General features: G+C 45.1%; 1 protein-coding gene across 4 annotated transcripts in view; it reads left to right on the top strand.

Moving 5' to 3' along the window:
- Positions 1 to 23,083, top strand: part of AGAP1 (ArfGAP with GTPase domain, ankyrin repeat and PH domain 1) — a 236,199-nt gene that overhangs the window by 128,536 nt on the left and 84,580 nt on the right. For all 4 annotated transcript variants that reach the window (XM_065750749.1, XM_065750750.1, XM_065750751.1 and 1 more), the window contains 2 exons: positions 6,097 to 6,201; positions 16,224 to 16,392. In XM_065750749.1, coding sequence (XP_065606821.1) covers positions 6,097 to 6,201; positions 16,224 to 16,392 — 274 coding nt within the window. The remainder of the gene's footprint in view (positions 1 to 6,096; positions 6,202 to 16,223; positions 16,393 to 23,083) is intronic.

A 23,083-nucleotide genomic window follows, 5' to 3' on the forward strand; every position in this document is an offset into this window, starting at 1 on the left:
AGGCACATTAAGTATGCTCGGGGCTGTCTCGGCTATTACTTTGTATGCTGGAGGAACCCTGACCATACACTTGTCAAAATCATTGCATTGTCTCATATTTTGTTACTCTAATTCCTGTAACAGTCATCTGAAGAGGGTTGGTTTGATCTGCAGGAAGATTTATACCCAGTGGAGTGCATTTCTTCTTTCAACACACCCAACAGTGTAACTCGGGGGATGACCCTTCACCAGAGCTAGAAGATTTTGGGGTGAATACACTGTTATAAGTAGCAAGCTGAAGCCAGGATGGTTTTGTTTTTAGATGGTACTGTTTACAGTTTGATTTGTCACCGCCATCGGAAGCCATGCACTTGAAAGAAGGTGATAGCAAGTATATTGAAGAGGATTATTTAGGGGGAGCCTGGCTGCAGTGCTCTGCACGTCAGTATGTCACCTTCACCTTTTTTGACATAGTATTCTCCTAGGGCAAAAAATCAAATATATTTAACTAGAAGGCAGTGTTCCAAATCTTTAACGCCATTCAAATATTTCTGATTTTTCAGAAACCAGGCTGTCTGCCATTTTGGAAGGAGGAGAGATTCTCCACAAGTCACGTAAAACAGCTGATGTCAGACACCCTGAGTTAAGGCTTAGTGTGGAAAAAAAAAAATCTGTTTTTTTCTGGTGAAAAAAAATTGCTCTTTGTGTAGTTGGCTTAGATCAAAGTCTATTCAGATGCCAAGTACATAGCAATCAAATGTGGCTGTAGCAGCCTTGTTATACAATTGCTCACTTGTGTCTGTAGATATCCTACTTTTATCTGAAGGCTTTTTTCCTCTCGTTTGAGAGCAATAAATTGAAAATTGGGAGTCCAAGTGTTTCAAGATGTTTGTGTGAATGCTAGTGGTAGTTGGTAGTTCATAATACCCAGGACGGGCTGGGTTCTTCGTGGTAGATGAGAACATTTGGATTGACACAGGTTGGTTCCTTCGCTCTTTCTCTCGTGTCCTAAGTATCAGGACAGCACCCACATAACGAGCTTGGACATCTCAGTGTAGGCCTGTTACCCAGGCCTACTTGCATTACATGTTCTTAGGACTGTTCTTCCTGACTTGCCTTTTATTAACTTCTAAATCTCTGCAAGTATGCATGTGCTTCAAATGAAGTATAAAGTTTTAAAGTAATTTCTTGTGACAGACTTAGTGCTTTTGTGATCCATCTCCAAAGCAAGCAGAAACATCTGATTTTGGGATCTCTTTTGGCAGTTAGCATGCAAAGACATTGCCAAGTCTTTGCCTCAGAATCCTGCCATATGTGCCACTTCTTCTGAGGCCAGTGTGGAAATGTGGAAAAACCATTTGGGGTGGATAGATGAAAGAGCGATGGAGGATCTTGGTACCCTTGAACCATCTCAATCAGTCCTTGCAACGATTGTAAAGCAGTCCAAGGAGCATCACTACCTGCCCAGCAAGCAGGTGAGCAATACCAAGGATCCTGTGCCTGGGAACAGGGTGTAAGAGCAAGGAAAAACGAGACATCAGGAAATGTTGTTAAGGAGAAGAAGGATACGCTTCTCCTGTAGGAGAAAGAGAATTTTTTATCTAACCTGACAAAGGATTAAAGACCAAAGGTATAACTGCTCCACTAAATGATATTTTTTAGTGCAGGACATGCCTTTGGATTTAAAAACAAAGCAAACAAACAAAAAGAAACCAAAACCCCATGTTGTGGTACAGATTATCAGAGGGCTGTTCACGAAGACCTTTGTGGTCCCAAAATCTCACAATACGAAGTGTGGATCTTTTCTGCACAATGATGTGGAACACAGTTTAAAAAAAAAAGAAAAAGAAAAAGCCACCACTTTTTTTCCTGACAGCGTTCTTGGTTTTGTTATTCAGGAGATGCTGCATTAAATTGGATTTTGTGTCCATCATTATTAAAATGTGAAGTGTGTCGGTCACAAAGCATACATTTCAGGGCAGTTAGCTGAATAATTCTTTTCTTTATTATCCCAAATTACTGCTGAGCTCTGGAGAGGTGAGCAGTTTAGCCAATTATTGCCATTTGAGCTGGATTTGTGGGTGATTAGCTCCTGGTCGAATTCAGTCCTGGCAAGGGCTTTGAAGCCTTCGCTTGTGTGATTTTCACAGCGGTGAGGTAGGAATAGACGCGGCTAATGACAGGAAGGTCGCGTGGGTTATGTGACCTGTGAGGGGGGGGCTTGGGTTTAGCAAATAGGGCATCCACAATAACAAGTGTGTCACTAACCCTGCCGTGCATAATCGGAGTTTTATAGGATTGTTGGAGATGCTGACAGCTCAATTAAAGTGTAACCCTTTGTACCATACACCCTGGCAGAATGACAGAAATATTACCAACAAAAAAGGGAGGGTGCCACAAGGGAACTGGTTAAAGATCCAGTATTCTTTTTCTTCCCCCCTTCATCGGAGCCGGCACAGAACAAGCTGCAGAAAGCATCCATTTGTGAAATAATAGGTTGTCCAGGGGAGGGGTACGGTGCCAAACATGGCTACAAAAAAAAGCTTCTCTTAAGTGGTCTTCCTGATGTTTCTATGGAAACACTATAGTGTCGGGATAGAAAGTTAAAATTGGTTTTTAAGCTTTTCATGGCTTTCTCCCATGGACCCCCCTTCCCCCTACAAAGCTCTACTTTATATAAAATATGGTAAAGAGGATTTCAGGGTTCAGGAGACGAAGCGCTCCTGTAACGAGAGCTGTACCAGCTACCCAGAAGTTGCGGCATGCACACAATGAATCCCTTTTTGATTTTATTCCCTCTCAGTGCCGTGTTTGTTTCTTCAAGGGGGGGAAAAAACAAAAACCCAAAATGAACTGTTGCTCTGCTTCTTCTTCACACCTGGCCGTGCCGCCATCTCTTACAGCCACGAGCGTTTCTGCTCTCCAAGCTCCTTCTGAATTAGCCATGCCACGCTGTAACGTGTGCTTGTGCTCAAGCAGCTTCCCAAGGTGGGTTTTTCCCTTGATTTAGCATCGGTAGCAGCGTTTCACCGCGCTGATTTGTGTAGATGCTCACTCTGTTTGCATCCGCTGTCGTTGGAGCGTGATGTTGAGCCGCAGCAAGAGGTAACAGTTCAAACGGAGCTGATCGCTGCTGGCTCCTGTACTACTGACTTAGACCCCTTGGCATCAGCTGTCGGGTTTCTCCCACACTAAGATAATGATTTGCATCGCAGTGCGTTGCACATCAGCGCTGACGGTGGTGTCAGGATAAACCACAACTGCCAGTGCCAAGGGGTTAATAAACCGACTACTCGAGATTATTAAGGGCTGTGATTTTATTTCTTTTTTTTTTTTTCTCACAGTCCAGTACATGGAAGAAACCTTAGAAGGCTTCTGTGTACCGTAGGGCAGAAAAATATTGTGACTTGTTAAGTGGCGTGCCTCGTTCAGAGTGATCAGCTGGGTTTAGAGCAACTAATGTGCCTTAAATACATTATCTGCATATAATCGTGTGCATTGTGCACTGCACTTGTATTTTCTCCAAAGTTTAATATTCCTGTCTGTTGTACTCTGTGATAGCACTGTTCCTATTGCTCCATCAGGGCTGCTTCTCCAGCTTTCCATTCAGAGTCGTTGGACGCTGGGGTGACCGCTCTTCCATCATCATGTTTGCCTTGTAAAATTAGAAGGTTCCTAGTTAGGTGGGTAAGTGTGGTGTGCCTGTAGGTGGCCTCTTGTTTTCCAGTCCATGGATTGCAGCGTGGTCATCTCCATCACGTGGTGCTTGCAAGAGAGACAAGTTGCTTCCTGCACTCAGCTCCTCAGGAGTGTTTGGTCTAAACTTACCTTGGCGCAACTTGAGGTCATTTCCCCTTGTCCAGTCACCAGTGAAAGGAGACCAGCCCCGCTCTTGCTGGAAACACCTTTCAGATATTGGAAGAGAGCAATAAGGTCTCCCCTCAGCCTCCTCTTCCCCAGACCATACAGCCCCTGTTTCCCCATTTGCCTGTGTTTGTAAACAAGGTTTGCAGCTGGCAGGAGGGGTCTGGAGTGCCAAGATGTGCTCACCCCGTGTCCAGGTGATGTGTGTGTGTGCTGTGGGCAGTGGTCCCTTGACCAGTGGGATCTCCAGTGATCCCACGCTGGGGGCCCTTCATTAACTGCTTGTACTCTCAGTAATGATCTGGCTGCAGAGCCTGACGGCAGTCTGCAACTTCTCCTGGTGCCCTGAAGCTCAACAACGTGAGCTGATTGACTCAGTTAGGGCCCCAGTCTCTAACAGCAAATGCAATCAATAAATCTTTGTTGGTAAATAATTGCTATTGAACAGAGTTTTAATATAAATTTATGAGTGGTGTTTTATCACAGCTTGAGGCTACAGCGAGCCACTGAGTGATGGATTTCAGATAACACTTACATTCATTACATTAACTTTGTAAGTTATTTAAAGCTTGTACACTTAACATTGCTTTTGGCTTGCAATGACCTCCTGGGACTAGACGTGGCATACACATTACTAATAAAGGGATTGCTGTACATACAGTCAGTTCTCTGTTTTCTTTGTAGAGCAGTGCCTACGAAGTTAAGTTAAGTTTAGTGGAAGTGCATTTATAGCAGATCTGAACTCCAATACTAAGAGCATTTCTCCAAACCCTTCTATGTAATTATCGTAGACAAAGTGGCAGCCTCTGGCCTTGGGGGAGAAAAGAAAGAAGTGTGGCTGATGTGCTCCTCTGCTTCATAACACTTTGTTAGCTCCTTATATTCACAGTGGTTTTTGTGCACGGATATTGGAAGATATACTTTGGTTCTCAGATAATACAAAGATATTTAATTTTATGCATCCTTAAGAGATAGATTGGGAAGTCTGACTGGTGAGGTAGGTACAAATAGGTAGATGGTGCATATTTAATGATGAGCACACCAAACTGCTCTTAAAAATCCAGATGGAAACCCCATTCTGAGTAACTGTTTCCTTATTTAGGTCCAGAGTTAATTGGCACGAACTCCAAATGACGTAGTGATATGTTTTCTTCCTAGCACAGGGACTGCTAAAAAGCTGTGAGATAGATTTCTGCTTTCTTCAAGCCTTAAAAAAGAAAAAAAAAAAAAGCAAGGAAAAAAAAGACGATTGTGATTCTTATCGCTTTTTTTTTTTTCCTATTAAAAGGTCTGAAGAACAAACGTGCAGGGAAACAGCTTTGGGAGAGTAATTTTTGATCCACATAGCATAGTGATAACTAAAATTGGGTCCCCCTGAATGGGAGCAACTTGTGCTGTAGGTGAGGTTTAAAAGATGGGAAAGGTGAAGTGACAGATCAGCCGCTATAGACAAACGTAGGAGTCAAAGGCAGGAGGAAGCTTTCATTTTTAATGGAAGAAAACAACGTCTCTAACCACGAGAAGACAGTAATTGGAATGTGTAACTCACACTCGTGGAAGCTTTTGTGAGAAACCGTTTCAGAAGCCCCGCTCTGTTTTGTAAAAGTTTGAGGTTGAGCCACCTGAACGTGGCAAAGAACAGCACACAAAAAGGACGCTGACCCCCACATGCTCACAAAGTTAGGGGTTTGTAATTCAGTCCTCTGACACAAGCTTTTATTTACAGTCCTATCCGCAGATCGCTTTGAGTTGAGAAGGGCTGCTCGCTGAACTTCTATTCCAGGTGTGTGTGCCCAGGAACAGGCTGTTGTAAACTTTGCTTTCCCTTCGGGATCATCTCCATGGCTGCACAAGCAGTTATTAGTTCCTATGGGCCGTGGTGAGGAGCTGAAATTTGGAATAGCTGGCACTGAGGGAGGGAGAAATACTCACTTGGCCTTGGGACGTGCATTTAGGACGCTGTGGGCCTAATGGGAAGGCAGAGTAACTCTTACAGCCTCTTATTTTTTTGTATTTGTGAGCACCGTGCTCAGCTGTGCGTCGTCTTCGTGCCCTGCCTCCTCAGTGCTGTTTTCCTTCTTACAATACTAAGAAAACTGAAGTTTGCGTTAGTTCACGTGGAACAGTTGAGCCATCTTGTCCTGTTAAAGCATGCCTTCCCGAGAAATTATGTTGAATTCAGCTCTGTGTCTTAAATAGCTGTGCAGTGGCAAAACAGCTGCTAATCTTTCTTCTTTTTTTTCCCTGCGACAGGGCATGCTGCTAAAGCGAAGTGGCAAGTCACTGAATAAAGAATGGAAGAAGAAATACGTGACATTGTGCGACAACGGTGTGCTGACCTATCATCCCAGTTTACATGTAAGTACTCCATGCTCTCTGTTCCTTCAGCAGCTGTCAAGTTGTCAAGAAGCAGCATTAGCAAGTTTGCCTGGGCGTGTTTTTGTTGAGCCCATTTTGTTGTAAATTCACACCTATGACAATAGCATGACCCTCGACAAGATCTTTGAGATTGTCTCCAGTCTTGTACTTCATCTCTGTATCCCTTAAGAGAATGAGAGGGGCACCAGGTATAACATCTTAGGGCCATTTGACACCTATTGCTGTCATTTTGACTTCCCAGGCAATTTTATTGTACGTTTTTCAGTAAGGAGTAAAATTCAAGGTTTTGAATGGATGTGTTTCTGTGGGTATTGCACGTGTGGATCTGTCAGAAAGCTTCTGCTTTAAAGGGGTGATGTCCCAGGAGCATGGCTGTGCTGATGCTGCTCCCACACCAACTTGCTGTTTCCTGAGGGATGAACATTAGGATTTTCTCTGGCTTGCTGCAAGGATTCACAGTTTCTCTTCTTGCCATAACAATGCTTTGCTAGAGTTTCTCATGTTATTTCCATATCTTTTAAAAAAACAGTATGTAACACTGATAGCAATTCAAGCAATTGCTGCTTTCCATCTGAAATCTTGTCCCTCAGCTTATGTAGTCCAGAGCGAGTTACAGTTGAGTTTCTCATTTCTCCCTTTCGTGAATCTAGACAGGCATGTCTGGCCAGGTTAACCTGGGGGAATGCTGCCAAGAAGCAACCTTGAAATACCTGAATCGTGTATCGGCATTGCTGGCAGCACACACACCGTGTGGATCCCCCAGATGCACTCACCTGGGGCAGTGATGGCCACTCCGGGGCAGAGCAGGGAGGAGGCAGGCTGCCTTGTCTGTGCCCACGTCCCCTCCGCACTCTATAAGTGCTCTATTGTTCCTGAGCTTCCTGGGAACATATGTTAGTTTTTCATTGCTTCTCGCAGACAATAGAGTACTTCTCTCTAGGCTTCACTGGAGCTGCTTAGTCTTCCCCAGAGTGAGAATCCATTGAGATTAGAGGTAATTACTTTGAGATTAGAGGTAAATCCATTGGAGATTAGAGAGAATCCATTTAAAGAAGAAGTAATTACTAGCCTGTAATTGTTTCCCTCTATCCCCCACTGTGCCCCCCCCACTCCCAAGAAAAAGGTACACGTCTCTGTATTTCCATTTGCTCGGACCTTTTTTAGATCAGAGGGGTTTGTAGCATACTGTTTCTCCCTGGACTGTATTTTGGTAGGTAGTGGAGTGGGACCGTACACAGTCCTTAGCTGACAAGGAGCTGCTGGGGATGGCATGGTGCTCCATCTGAGTCTTCTGCAGGCACCTATGCTGAGCTCACTACGAATATCTGTGCTTCTCTTCATTCGTGTTAACACGATCTGTTGCTAATTTACCCTGCAGAGCAATCTATGCATCGGGCAATTTGTATATCCATCAGTTTGCCATATTTTGTTTTTGCACCTCGTGGTTCCAGACAGTGTTGCTGCTTGCTTTGACGTCTCCTTACAGGTCAGATGCTTCCACCTGAAAAACTATGCGGGGCTGATCTGGCACTTTTATCATGGTATCACCTTATTTCTCCTCTTACAGCCTCCTGTGCTGAGGCTGGAAATGTGAGTGGTATTTTCCCTGTCTTGTGCAAACTGCAGCAGGACAGAGAGGTAGGACCAGATGTTTCAGGTCAGCTGGACTCCCAGTACAACTTGTACGAGGCTTTGTGTGGGAGAGAGCAGGAAAGTCAGCATTTTCGCTTGGTTATCCTCAGACAGGACTCTGATAATGAGGTTTTGGCTTGATTTTTGCTAGATTTTGCTGCACGCTCTCTACTTGTTCATTTGTTCACAGCCAACTCAAGAAGCTGATGAGTTTCTAATGCTACGGTTGCATTGCTGTTTGTTGTGATAATCTTTACGTTGCTTTTTGAAACATAAGACCCTATTCCTACCAACCTTCCATCAAGTAGGATGAAATAAAAGAATTAGCCATCCAAAGCTTTTGTTAGCCATCCATCTGAACTCATGGAGAGACATGGCGCTGATCTCACCTGTCAGATAGATAGGGGTTATTTCAGATCTGCAGGTAATGTTGGTTGTACATTTGGCAATAGTAAATCTGTGATGTGAATGGTGGTCTGGCCTCTAGTGGTGGCAGGAAGGAATGAATTTAGAAGATAATTTGGTCTTCCCAGCTGGAGTCAGAACATAGAATTTTACTGAACGCTAACTTCGGAAGAAGCTTTTAAAATGTTTAATAGCTGTTAGTGGGCACTGTATTGAGATACTGCTTGAGACTTGGCCAGCAGTGTGTCAGTTCTCCCTTCTGCCCAGTGTGTTCAGCAGCACGTCATGCGTGAAGGCAGTGGCTTTTAACGTAGTGAATAGTCTGTGTTGCAGAAATCAGTACTGTTGTCCTCCTTGATTAAAGGATTGGCTACAAAATGGAAAGATTTGGGGTGGGGAGTGAAAATCGAATTGATATCCTACTTACAGAGGAGGTATCTGTGGAAGGGTCAGGCCTGTTTGGCAGGGCAGTGTGTTGAAATGACTGCTGTATTGTGCCCGCTAAATAAGTAACTATGAATGCTGCCAGGTTGACATTTTACACAATAGCTAAATTCATATCCCTTCTTCTTAAGAAAGTGGAGGAAGAGAAGAATGGGGAAGGAAAATATATGTACATAAGCACCCTACTGTTTCCTGACTTGGTCGTGTCAGTTTTTTTTCAAGAGCCTCAAACCTTCCCTTCCCTTGGGATGCCGAGGAGCTGTACCAATAGAAAATGGTGGGGATAATGAGAGAGAACTTTGACCCGCAGGCTTCAAAGTTCACCATAGCTACCTATTCATCATACATTTCTGGAGTATAGCCATTGAGTGGATGACTAAAATTCTGGCTGACAAATTCAGTGTCAACCTACCCAAAGGGACCCATGGGAATACGTCTAGGCATCTCTTGGCTTTCAGTGGCAGAATGCCACGTGTAAGGGCTCCTGAAATGTATTCACCAGGATACCTGCTGGGCAGTGCTGCACACAGCTTCTTTATCTAAGCTTTATCTTGATGAATAGATGGTGTTTCACCACTGTCTGTCTCCCAGACACTTGCCATCATGCCACAGTAGATGCCAGAGTACGTGTCAGTAGATGCCAAAGCTTGTGTCCTCATCATCATCTCTGTCCTTTGTTTATTGGGGGAGGAGGAAATGCTCAGGGCTGCAGCAGTGACCGAAGGAGGAAGTACATCCTTCATCTCTGTGAGAAGTATGTGAATTCACACGTGATTCTGCTCAATTAGTCTGACAGTAGCCACAGTTTCAAAACTCTTCACAGTAGTGCTGACTGGGTGAGCAGCCTCAAACGACTCATTAGCAGTGGCTTTCTGCAATCAGATGAGGTGAACGGACTTCAACTAAAGAAATTTCAGCCCACTGTGCTTTGCACAAGGGCTCCAACAGTAGACGACAAGGACACATCTTAGAAGCTGATGTAACCCAGGCCCAGCTCTGGGGCCTGCAAAAAGCTTTGGAGCCATTGGTTGGGGCCTGGCCATTTGGTAGAGCTTTCTAGCTTGGCCACGTCTTAAAAGAGCAACCTGGGTGTGAAATTGCCCTGTGCATATGTATCTTGTAGTTTCTCACTGTGGTTAGTCCTTGTGATTTTCCTGACCAGACTGAGGGTAGGGGGCATGCTTATAACACTTAGACGTTGCTGCTTTACTTTGTGGCTTCCTGGCAAACTCTCTTCTTTTGGAAAGTTAGTGGAGAAGATTTGTAAAAATTGATGGGGAAAAATACAATCTAGAACACGTTTGTGGTCCTTAAGTGAGATGTATAACTGGGGATAGCTGTCAAGGCAAATTATTCTGACACCCCCTGGCTCTGAGTCCTCTTGGACTAGAAGTAGTCTCTGTAATATGTAATCCCTGGCTGCGCTGAGAGAGGAAGAGTGTGTTCACAGCAGCTTCTTCCAATCACTTCTCTGACTCATTGCAGGCACAGATGCACAAACAAGGAGAACGTGAAGCATTTTCCCTTTCAGGACCATTCAGGATTTATCACATCATCAGTGTGGGATATTGTAGCAAACGCAGTGCTGCTACTTGCAGAGCTGTGCAAACTCAGCAGTAGAGCAGCAAGTGTATTGCTGTTGTGCTTAACCCCACTCCTGAAGAAAAGAAATAACAAAAACAAGGGAAAATGTTGGTATCTGAACGAGTTGCAAATGAATGGTAAAAGCCAAGCTACTAATTAATCACAAGGTTTTATAAAATTAGAGCTTCCTGTCCAGCAGAGCTAACTGCAGTGGATATAAATGCCTCATAAATTACTCACGATGGTAAAACTCCGATTTGTCTTTTACAGCAGTTCTTGTTACAGAGTCTGAATGAGGACTGAAGCTCAGGCAGAGTTTTGTTAACGTTTCATGAACAAAATAAATAAATAAATAAATAAATAAAAACAAAAAACAACGAGCAATCCACTAAAAATAAATCCTCTTTTTTGGATGCTGCTTCCGTGTTGGAAGCGTTACTGCCGCCCCTCGAAGGCTGATTGGGCTGATGGATATTGCAGTATAGATACAGCCAGTGCTTTTTGTTACTGAAACGCAACGTTCTTGGTTCCCAGTTTGAGTAAAAGGGATGGAAGATGACCTTCTTTTTGTCAGAACGAGTGCTTTCAGTCATCAGTGCTTTCCAGAGTGCGTTTTCACGCCTGTGCTCTTCTCAGCAAACGACCTTTCATTGTTTTTCTTAAGCTTAACTATATATTCTGAAGCAGAATGATACGATGCCCATGTTTATGTGCACATGGGGAGGATGGCTGCATTAGCAGGAAAATCTGATGAATATATTCCGCTGTGGCTCATAACCACATCAGTTGGTTTTGTTGCTGCGGTCCACGCGGGGAAGGTGGGGAGAGGATTTGGAGACTTTTGTTTCTTCTTAGGTGTGCCTGTGGCCCCAAATGGAAACCAATCAAGGAGCGATTTATGTTCATTAAGTGCTTGTCAAAACTGAAAAATCTTCTAATCAACAGCAATCTAGCTGAGGCCCCTCAATGGCTGGGAGTGTCGCCTCCGCAGTATCGGCTATTTGCCTGTTACAACTCTAGGCTAGAAATCCACTGATGATTACATTAGGCTAAGCTGCGAAGTAAATGAACCATGTCTTATTTAGGTGCAACTAGCTTCAGTGTAGTCCTGCCCCGCAGGGCACTTTATAGCGTTTTATGGCTTTAAAATTAGTGTAGCTTCCCATTTGCTGCAGGGTGCTGCATGTTATGCCTTTGAACTCAATAAGCAAAGGGAAGGGGGCCTTTTGTTCCCCCCCCCCCCCCAACTCCCCATTTTCTTCTTTTTGCAGTTTAGCAATTTTGTTTTGCATCTTTTCCAGACAGCACTTTGCAATAAAAATGTCTGACTGACTGCCCTGCACATGCACAGAAGTGAGGGCTCCAGCCCTGCACCGGTCTCCCTGCACTTTGGGGTTGGAGGAAGGGCTCGGGTTTTGTTTTTCCAGGCAGTCATTGCTGTCGGTGAACAATGGGTTCTGTGGGTTTGCTGCTCACAAAACAGAAGCTGCGTGCAAAGCACGTGCTACCCTCGGACTTTCAGAGGTGCAAGCATAAACTTTATTTTCAAAAGCACGCCTCTTTTGTTTTGCTCTGCTTCTGATCAGGAAATGCTAACTCATCCTCAGTAAGCCAAGCCTTGGGACTGTGTTCTGCAACTTAAGGATTGGGAGCTGGCAGAAATTGAAGGTGTTTTTCCGGGCAAGCCTGAGATGAGAGGAGACCTTTGTGTCACGTTCACCTAGTGCCAAGGTGCAGAAATACAACTCCAGTGAAAGGGATTTCCCTGCAAGATAGCTCTATTTACAGAGCCCAGTTTGTGCAGCTGATCCTTCTGTCTTCTTGTTGAGGTTCCTTGGCCAAGAACGGTTTGCAGCATTGCATTAGTCTCTTAATCCCAGGACAAAAGTATGGTCAGAAAGGGCCAGTCCATGCTTTCATTGCTGCTGGAGTGGAACTGAACTTACCTGCTACGTGTCCTGATGTAAAGTTATTTGGGATCAGCGTGGTAGGCTTGGATGGCTTGAGTTTGAGTCCCAGCTTTCCCCACGCTTCCCATCTGCCTTTCCTTTCATCTGGTCCATGAATCCTTCCTCCGTTGAGAAAGGGGCCACACATGCATCGAGCATAGCTGTGGAACAGGAGATTTTTGGCTTTATGGTGCATGCTCCACCTCTTTCTTGACTGGGAGAAATTGAGCAGCCAACTGGGTGCATCGCATTGCCAAGTTTTAGCTTGCACTGATGATGGAGTGTCTTCTCAGGCAGTCAGAAGCCATTGCAGTGCATGGCAGCTAGTTTAACAACCAGTGCCAATAAAAAAGCAGAAGGGCAGCTCCAAACAAGCCATGCTTATCTTTGGTACATATGTTTAGAAAGTGCAGTACCTGTTTGCTCCCTTTGGATGTCTGAAAGGGCCTCTTTTCATTGAGTGGCTTAAATCAATTTCTTCTGTTGTAAATGGAAAGCCGTATTAAGACCAGAACTAAAGTACTTTACATTCTTCTGTGTCATGGCACATCATTCTTTCTTACTCAAGGCAATTCATTTTGTAGCGCCGTCAGATAATATTTTGTGTTATTTTCAGTCAATGCAGCTTTTATGACTTTCAGTGATATTTTAACAGTTTATTTAGTCCTAAAGATAATGGTCAATGGCCTTGAGTAGTCAAATTAACACCTCAGCAAGCCAGCGTTTGAGCAAACCGCTAACAGTAACCTCGGGATGAAAAGCAATGAGAATCAATATAGCGAGTGTATTTTTAGGGGTTATTGATTGATTGATGCGTTCTGGCCTTAACGTGAAGCAGCAGCGTTGCCCCACAGCTGACTAAGATGAAGTTGCCAGTCACTGAGAGCTGGAGGCCATTACCTGTGCAGTGTTTCACACGCTTGGAGATTAGATGGCGGCCTCCTACAGGCCTGGGATGAGGAAGCTGCGTTTCGCAGTGCCAAGCTGTAGGAAGAAGCTCGGTGCTGCTGTCCTCAGCCCTGTGGGGACCCACTGGGACACCGAGGCACCCCACTCCCCCTCTGCTATGTTGAGCTGGATTCTGTCAGCAGCCCGGAGCCCTGGGCCTCCCCGCCACAGCTCTCAATTGCTAGCAGGTTTCTCTCATTGCACCTCATTTGCATCTGGGACATCAATTAGCATGTTTGTTGAGGCTAATTGAATGAAACTCAATCATAGCTCTTAATTGCTTGACTATGTGAAAAGAAATCACATTAATGCAGCTAATTAAGTGTATGGCAATAGATGCAACATAATTAGGAGCGAAATGTAAAAAACAAGCGCTGGCGAAGGTGCGGGCGCGGGGACGCGGGCTCGCCGTGCTGCTGACATGTCTGGGGAGGGTTCCCTCTGTTTTGCAGCTTGCTTTTTTCCTGCCTTGCTGGATGATGAACGTGGACAACTTGAGAAGAAAAATGCAAATGGCTTTGCAATTACTACTTTTTCAAGCTGTTGAGGGGCAGAAGATGGCACTTCTGGGGTGGCCCGCTGTTGAGTAGGCTCTAGGGACTTGTTAAGTGCTGTTTAAAAGTACTTGGCTTTGAATTACCCTCATGCCTTGTTAAAGGGTTTTTTCCCCTTTTTTCTTGGATCAGCATTTTCCACAACTAACATCTAGGGGAGTTATCTCTGTAACATTTGCATATCAAAATCAGGCTTGCTGTCTTCTCTTTACCGCGGCGTATTCCAGATGACAGCAAGACCCTCATCTGTTCTAATCTGATCAAACCATACATTGCACTTCTGAGGCTGCCACATTATCCTGTAGTTTTAACTTCTATTCCCCGAGTGCAGATCTGAAGGAGCATGTGCAAGGGTGGATGGTGCGCTGACTGCAGACTCGGTGCTTTCCTCTGCTCCTCCTCAGGGAGCGCAGAGATTATCGCTATGCATCTTGCTCACAATGAAAGAGTCTTTATTGTTTACATTTGATATATCCCTATAAATATTTAAGCTGACATTAATACCTGCGTGGCATCTGTTCTGTTTGGGCACTTCCGTATGATAACGACGTGGCTGCAGCGCGTTTATTTCCTGCTTGCCAGCACTGACTTACTCCCTTGAACTGTTTATAACTCACCTAAGCCTGTTTTACTCTCAATTAAAAGTGCTTTAATAACGCCCTGACGCCGGTTGTAGCAGCGAAATTGTATGCTATTCAACTGAAGAACTCAGGCAAAAAAATCTTCATTATGAAATCTATATGAAATGCAGCGCGGCTGTTGTGCATTAAACAAAAAGTGTCCATTTAAAGAAGTGCGTGCTGAGGTGTAGTCGCTATCTGAGCATTTGTATTGCAAGAACTGTCAGAGGTGGAAGCATTTTTATGAGGAAGCATTGCTCCCTGTGTTGTGCCAAGTAGTGATTTAGGTCTGGAGTGTGCTTTTAGTCCATGCTGGTGTTTGCTTGTAAAATCGATGCCGCGGTTGTACGTAGAGGACTGCGCTGCAGATTTGGAACAGTCCTGATTAATGTTTGTATTCTTCTATATAATACCACGTAGTCTGACTAAATTTTGCCCTTGACTCTTAGAGAGCTGGAAGGAATATCACTGCCAGCAAGTCTTTGCTTGTGCAGGCACACAGAGCGTCACGCAGTCCTCTACACATCAGTCAAGTTCTACCTGAAAGGAAACTAGGCTTTTTGCCACAGAACGTTGTCCAAGAGGAACATTCCCTTGGTTTCCAGCTGAACTCAAGCCTTTATGCCAATTTCTTTTTCCAGTTGTTGGTTTGCACTGCCATTTTCTTCTTGGGGCGTGTACACTGACACGTATTGCGTACAACTTATTTAATACAGCAATCGCCCTTCATTTCAGCACGTTGTACAAGCTCTCCTGCATTTCTTCTCAGCACACACACTCTCTTTGTCTCTGTGGTTGTCCTTGTGTTTGTTCCAGTTTCATTTCTTTGTCTTCTGAAGCGTCAGTAGCCAAAGTAAGCACGTACTGGGAGGTGAACATTTTGTTTTGTGTTCTGGCTTTAACGTTCGCCAACTCTACTGGAAGCATCTCTTCTGGTGTAGACAGCAGATTCAGTGGCTGTCTTACCTTAATGAACTGTCATTTGCCCTCTGATAAAGAAACCCGGGCTCATTTGCTCCTCTGTGTTCATCTGAAGAAGCCCACAGGCAATTTAGAGCGTGCAGCTGAAGCTGGAGTGCAGAATCTCAAGCATATTCTTGCACTGTAAAGATTAGCACAGCTCACTTTGTCCCAGGTTTCTCAGAAGACATCAGCTCCAGCCAGTTGGCCATTTCATTGACACAGGTTATTGGATGGGCTTATTCCCTCTCGGTGTGCTTTTCAAACAGGAATTAGGAAAAGCCTTTTCCACTCCTGGCTTCCAACTTTTAGTGCGTCTTCTCTAATCAGACCTGATTTGCATAATTTTCTTCCTGCAGTGATTTCTTTTTTTCCATGTATGGAGGAAGCCTGGTATTCTGAGGAGAAGGTGTTGTCATTGCAGAAACCTTACCAGTCAGCCAGTGCACGTTAATAATTTTGTGTTTGTCGACTAACTTCAGCCAAATTTTATAGAGAAAGAATGAACTGCATGAAACATTGATGAAGTAGAGAAGATACACAAGTAAGCATGCTTGTGAGAGGCAGACAGCCTAGTCTTGTGGGCCTGGCAGGAGCAGCCACACACATCTCCATGGTTCTGAAACACCTCCAGGGACGGTGACACCATCACTCCCTGTGCAGCTGAGTGACTGCATCACTGCTCTCTTAAGTTAAAATTCGTCCTAATATCCAACCTGAATTTTGCCCTTAAAAATGCAGACTGTATTGCCTAGAAAACTGAAGGAAAGGGAAAAAACCATGTGGTAGGTGATGGCAGATACAGGCCTACGTTCTTACAAAGCAATGTTTCAGTATATCCGTTGCTTACAGAACTACCTATTTGATGCTGTTTTTTTGTGTGCTTTATTTTTTCCTCTTGCCAGGACTACATGCAGAACGTTCACGGGAAAGAAATTGACTTGCTGAGAACCACTGTGAAAGTTCCTGGAAAGAGGCCACCTCGAGCTACGTCAGCTTGTGCACCCATCTCCAGTCCCAAAACAAATGGCCTCTCCAAGGACATGAGCAGTTTACACATCTCACCCAATTCAGGTAATGCCAGCCATACAAGGGAAGGGCTGCGTTTCCAAGTGTGTGTAGGCAGTTGTCACGTATCACTGGGATGGGAATGAGATTAATTATTTAAAAATCTCACTACTGTGCAGCTTTTTTAAGCCTTCTCTGGCTACTGATCTGCCCTGCACAAATGATTTCAGATTGCTGAGTAACCTTCAACGTCCATCTTTTGTATTTGTTACGTTATACTTGCCAAAAGCCTACATAATTTTACCAGAGCTAGTGTTTGTGATGAATTGGTGTGATCTTACTACTGACTCATTAGGTGTAATGTGGGAAAACAGAAGATAAGCCATTTTTTTCAAATGGCACATCCCTACCGTGGCTTCTTGGTGTCGTCCACGCCACTTCACAGTCACTGATCTGTAGGGGTTGGAACAGACCTCTTGAGGTCATCGAGTCCAACCCCCTGCCAAAGCAGCTCCCAGCCCAGGTTGCACAGGTAGACGTCCAGGCAGGTATTGAATATCTCCAGAGATGGAGACTCCACCACCTCTGTGTGCAGCTCCAGCGCTCCATCACTGCACTGTGAAGAAGTCTTTCCAGCAGCAGGACTCTTCTGTCGATGGCCATTTTATCTTGTTTATGGAAGGTGTTTATAGCTCTTTGTGAGCTCTAAACCAAGGATTTTATTGTTTGCAGAAGTGCTTGTCCGTACAGCTAAATGGATTTTAAAAATTGCTTTGAGAAAGAAACCCGTTTAAGACAGTTTATCTTACAAAGCACACAGCTTACGCAGAACACTTAATGTTATCACTTTGGTGTGGGAGTTCTGTCAGCATGTTTGGGATGACATCCATAAAGAGCCTTTTCCAGTTATGACTCACATAGGTATCTCCAGCAGAACTGTTTGGATTCACCTTTGTAAGTTTCTGGGAGGAGCAGTGATGACAGGCTGGATGGTGGGTGCTGCCTGCTGCTTTGTGCCCACTTTGGGTGTCAGTGGGCATGGAGGTGGTTTTGGTGAGACAGAAGGGTTGGTTGTGGTCTGGTGGTTGCATTTCTGTGCAGAGCAATCAGCAATGAGAGAGGAGCTCTATTAAGAAAGCCAAGTAGATCAGTCAACATCCTGAACCCTCGTGTTCTCACATGCCTCCTTATGTGAAGGGGTCACAGCTTCTGTTCAGTGGGATGCCCAGAGGTACAGCTCAGCTCCTGGTGTGCCACGAGGAGTCCTGGCATCTGCACTCATCTGTCAAGCAGCTAAAAATATTTGCAAATTATCCCTCATTCTGTCTGTCACGCTGTCTCAGAGCTAGTACTGGCAAAATGCTGCCTTCATTGTGAGTGATATCTTAAAACCCATCGCGGGACTGAAATGGTCTTGTTACATTTTTGCTGTTGACAAGCTTACGTACACAGATCTGCTGTGCCAAGGGGGCTCCCAGCAGTGCTGTGTGACAGGACCTTGGCCACACGGTTTGCTCCTCGGTGCAAGTTGGGAGTGGCAGAGCTTCAGCTGAGAACCAAATGTGCTCCTAACACGGGAAGTTTGACTGTGCTTTTGAGTCTCAGGTTGACCACTGTATGCAGGAATTCATACAAGAGGAGGAGGAGATGGAATTAAGGTAATTAGGGAGGCTTTACTATGAATTCAAAAGGGTTTTGGGGGTGATAGGATTTGTAATGGTCAAGTAGCAAGGGATGGTTTGCCTCTTAGATCTGTTAGCATAGCTGCCACGTGCTAAAGCAGTTGAAAAGCACATCATTCCTAGTGCTCGGAGCTTAGTGCTGCTCTGTGGCACCTCTCCGAACAAGATTGTTTTTGTGGTTTAAAGACTATTTGATAAACACGAGTGAGTAACAGCCACCTCCGTGACAGCAGCCTGATCTGTGAGCGTGTTTACATCCCAAACATCTGGAAGCAGCTCTCTCTGGGAGGCAGTAGACAACAAAAGCCAGGTTGCAGCTCTTCCTGCAGGTTTCCATTTCAGAGCTGGGAGGGAAATAAATGCCCGGCGTGAGCATATATGAAGGAGAAGCCAAAGATGACTGCTTTCTGCTCCATTCCTACACTGGCACTGAAGAGCCTTTTCCCTATGTGTGCGTGCATGGGAGGGCAGTAACCAAAGTGAAAAGGGAAGCAGCAGTGGGGGAATGCAGCGTGTGTTGTGCTCACTGCTAGAAAACAGATAGAAAGTAAGGCTGTTCCTGCTGCTGCAAAACCAAGCAGCTAACTCTTGAAAAGGTGAGCTTACTTTGTCAGGAAGCTTTAAAAGCAAAAGCTGGCCACTTGGGCTTTCTTGTTTTCTGTGTGCTCCTAGGTGGGGGCTGCCCCACCTAGGTTTGTTGGATGTTAAGTTTGAAACAACAGATGTTGAAGTGGGGCTTTATGAAAGGCGCCTGTGCCACTCCTCCATGATCACTCCCTTCCCCTGCTCCATTTGGGCCCCTCCTGTGGATGCCATCCTTGCCCAGCTGATGCTCTGAGCTGCAGCACAGCTCCATCCCACATCCTTCATCCCATAAGTCCAGTGTACCCAAAGCCTGAGCCGCAGCAGGAGCCTCTGGTGTAGAAAGTTCACATCTAAAAACAGCATATGGTGTAGACATAAGTTGCTTCCTGATTAACAGTTTGTTTAAATAATTTGGTGCTACTAAATGTACTTACAGTGGTGAGCGCAGAGTATTTCCAGCACCCTGAAATGCACTAGCTGTCATAGACATCATTAAGGACGTCAGAGGTTGTTATCTGCCAACTGAGTGTGACATTTCAGGCATGCCCAAAGAACCACGTTTCCCCATTTTGATAAGTGAGGGAGTTTCTGTTTGTTATGAAGCGTGGTGATCTATCAAATCAGCGCAGCGGTCATTGGGAAGTCGTACTTTACACCAGAGTGCTTGCAGTCAGGCTGAGCTGTAGTGGACTGCCTTCCAGATCTTTCATGTAAGAGGTGTGATTGTTGGCTGGTGCTCGGTACTAATCCCATAGCATGAGCTTAACCTGAGATGTTTTCAGTGCCTTAACTTGAGCATGAGTTTTACAGTTCTACCACATCTGGCGAGCGTGAGTGTCACATCTGGTGAGCTTACTTTTGGCATTAATCTTCCAAGTCAGTTTTCCATTTGGCTTTGCTGTTAGCTGGGCTGATATACAGCTCTATGGAAGGAGAAGTTGTCACTTTCTGTGTTTTGTTGGGGGGGGGGGAAAAAAAAGCCAGATTTTAAGTGCGATGGAGATTTCCCTCTCATCCCACTAGAGGGTGATCCCTCGAGGTCAGCTCGTGCAGTTTGTCAGTTTGTTCATGCTGGGATTTGTGCTTTCTAGAAGCAGAGACAAACTTGCTCTCCTGGTTAAATCCGTTCCGTCGCATCAGGAAAAATGGAGCGGGGAAGAAAACAGCGCTGAGCAAGTATTTCATAAGAGCACCGCCTTTGTTAAATCCTGGGGGAAAAAAAAACAGAGTTTGCTTGGATTTTCAGGGCAGTAGAGAAGGAAGGAGACACGGAGCTGTCCTACGATCCCTCCTTTCTTACAGTGGGTGGGTGGTGCCCGTCTCCTGGTGACGAGCTGGATGGACAGCAGAAGCATGTTGCGAAGCTTCATGCGGATGCTAGATGAGGTGCAAGCCTTGCACGGGCCATGCCTGCTCCACTCTGCTTGCTTTTATGCCCCCGCTGCACCGTATCTGGCATAAAAATCACAGCCCTGTCTCGTCCATCCGATGCAGTCCCGACGAGTTTTGATGGCTACGCGTTGTAATGCTAACCAGTTGGATGTTAAGACCTTTGCAAAATTGCTCATTCTTCTTCCTCCAGTGATTTTAAAATATTAAAGCCATCAGGAGGGTTGAAGCTGATTTACCAAAAGGGAAAAAAAATTCACAAATGTGTTTTGAGTATTGAACTGCCGTTGACATCTAAAGTCCCAACCATGCTGTTTTCCTCCACACTCGAGCAATCAGGACATCCAGCAAACCCATAAAAAACCAAACTAATAGCATGAATATTCAGTGACCTAGAATACTAATTATTGTCATGAATATTAATGCGATCGGACTTGCTTTTTCCTCTTCTCTTTCTCTCTGGCTCTTTTTTTTTTTTTCCACTCAGCCAGCTCTAAAGATGGGCCATAATGAGAGCATTTAGGAGAGAGAGCGCTCTCCGCCGTGACAGGGACCGGGGTAATAAGGAGAGCTTGATTAACGCCGCGCACTTGGGGGAGAGATGAGAAGATTCACGTGGGCCTGTTGTGGGGGAGGCAATGAGGCACCGGCGGCTGTGTTGCTGCTCCCTCAGATTAATGAGGCCTAAGAGTGCATTAGGAACAGTGACAAAGGTTTGATCTAATGGGCTCAGTCATTTTTCCTTTGAGTGACAGACGCACAGAAGTAATTGGCTGTGCAGAATGGCAGCTCATTGGCAGTACTTAAGGATACATTATCCCCGTTGTGTGGCCCGCAGAGGCTGTTTATCAAAACTGCTCACACTGCAGACATGCATTCACTTAGCTGCTGTTACAGCAGCGAGAGCGATACGGCAGAAAAAAAAAAGAAAAAAAAGAGTTATATCACGTATCTATTGTCTCATTTCCAAAAATAAAGTTTCTTTGTTCCAGTTTCCTAAGACTCCAGAAGATACTGGAGTCCTTCCAGTCTTCCCTCCGTTTCGACGAGTGTCTGTGTATGGCTCTTAGGATAAGGGCCTGCTCTTCAGCCTTGCAAGAAGGCTCCAGAGTTGCTTGGGTTGACAATACTCAGCGTCCAGGTAGATCTGTTGGCAGGTGAGGTCCCCATGCCCTTTCCAGTTGAGTTACTATTGACTCCCACAGATGGTCAGAGGTGTAGTGTCTCTGCCTCGGGCCCTGTGTGTGGTTGGCTTTACGTGCGAGCAGCACAGTTAACTCAGAATTGGTTGGTTTCCTGTTATTTTTGTGAAGTCAAATCCACAGTTATTAACAGGATTCACAAAGTGAACCATTTGTCAGTGTAAAATGGTCACCGCTGGGTTGCAGTCATTTAGCAAGCGAGTCACCCCAAGCTGGACCCCAGAAAGTGACACGTCTTATTTATTGCTTCTGTTTGTTGAAAGTACTGGAAAAAAAAGTGTTGTGCCTGCTGGGAAGGGGAAACTTCCTGCCCACAAGACAAGTCTGGCATCTTGAGCAGGAGCATTTCGTGAAGGTCTTGGGTTTAACTTCTTTTAGAAGAGGTGTCTCCTCAGATGACTTAATTTTCCCCCACGCTTGCTGCATTGGCTTGGCATGCTCTGAGAATAATAGCTTTTCTCGTTATACTCCCAGCACCGTTCCCTTTGCTGCCAGGATGTTTCTTGGCATCGCCTTGTTTGTTCATTAGCTGTGACCCTTCTTGCTTTTCATGCTACTAAATCAAGCTCAGCTCTCGGAGGCCACCCTGCCAGGCTGTGGGATGGAAGGTCTTCCTGCATTAATAGCTGCTTACCTGTGGGGAACTCACACTTCTGAAAAGCGTTCACAGTGAGTGAAACCCACAAGCAAGTCATTTGCTGTCAGCATATTGAAGGTCTCAACTCTGAAACCCAGGAATGTGTTTTGGAGGGATACCATCATCACACTCTTTTCTCATTCACTAAGTGAGCTTAAGTTATTTTAGGTCCCCGACAAGCACAACGCAGAAACAACGTGCTGTTTGCACACTGCAGTCAGATGGGAGCAAGATCTGTAGCAATACTTGAGCCATGTTTTAAAGATGGGTGCTGGGATCTGAGATGGCAAACTGGTGGAACCCAAAAGAGCCATTCCCAGATTTTCCTCAGTAAAAGCAGTTGTTCATCCAACGTTCGTATTTGTTGGAAAGCAAAAGGCAACGAAGGCAGAGGTGCTAGCACTTGTAGTTCAAGCTACTTCTTGTGGAAGTTTTGTTCACTCAAAGATTCCTGCTCAGCTTTGGCAATTAATTCATGAACTGCACGCAGCGTTGAAGGACGGGGGTAGGGGAATACTTTTAATACTGCTGCAGCTAGCAAAATGGCCTCTTTCATTTCTCTTTCTTACCCTAACGCCTGAAGAAACTTCAGGGAGCACTGATGGGTCTGGATTTTTATCAGGCCGCTCTGATCTGCTTGCAGTGCCTTTTATGAATTAGAGGGCATCTCAAGAATACGCAGTGTACTTGCAACATAAATTGACCCAACGTGATTTGAAACAATTAACCCTCTGATATCAAGAGTCAGGATTTCCTGACCCACAACTCTAATGTATTTTTCATTAGTTGTAACAGCTGGTGAACAGAGCCCTCTGGCCTTGAGAGGTTTATTTCTTTTTTGGAAGAGAAGCTTGTAGTGAACACGAAGAGCGTGACACAAATAAAACACAGTCCTGGTGAAAGCGATAGCACAGTTCATCCAATTCAGGCTTTTTTCTGCTTCTGCACAGCCATTCTCTGCGGGTCTCACGTGCTGCTGCTTCAAGAAAAAATATCATCCAGCTTCACATCTCCTGTGGTGCCTGCTCGTCTCATCAATTCGAGGCATGGTAGTGGCATGTCTGAACCAAACTTCCTGCAACTGAGCAGTGTGTATGTGGCAGTCAGTGGAGGTCATCTGCCTGTATTTGGGACTCTTGTCTCAGTTGTTGTTGCATAGTTGTAATCAGTGGGCAGCGTAGTTGGTGAAGGCTTAAAGCGATGTGACAAGAGGGAATGGCTTTAAACAGGAGGGGGAGATCCAGGTTAGATGTCAGGAAGAA

This window comes from Cyrtonyx montezumae, unplaced genomic scaffold (genome assembly GCF_038088225.1).
Source record: "Cyrtonyx montezumae isolate F1298 unplaced genomic scaffold, pur_monq_1.0 scaffold_7, whole genome shotgun sequence".
NCBI classification, from domain to species: domain Eukaryota; kingdom Metazoa; phylum Chordata; class Aves; order Galliformes; family Odontophoridae; genus Cyrtonyx; species Cyrtonyx montezumae.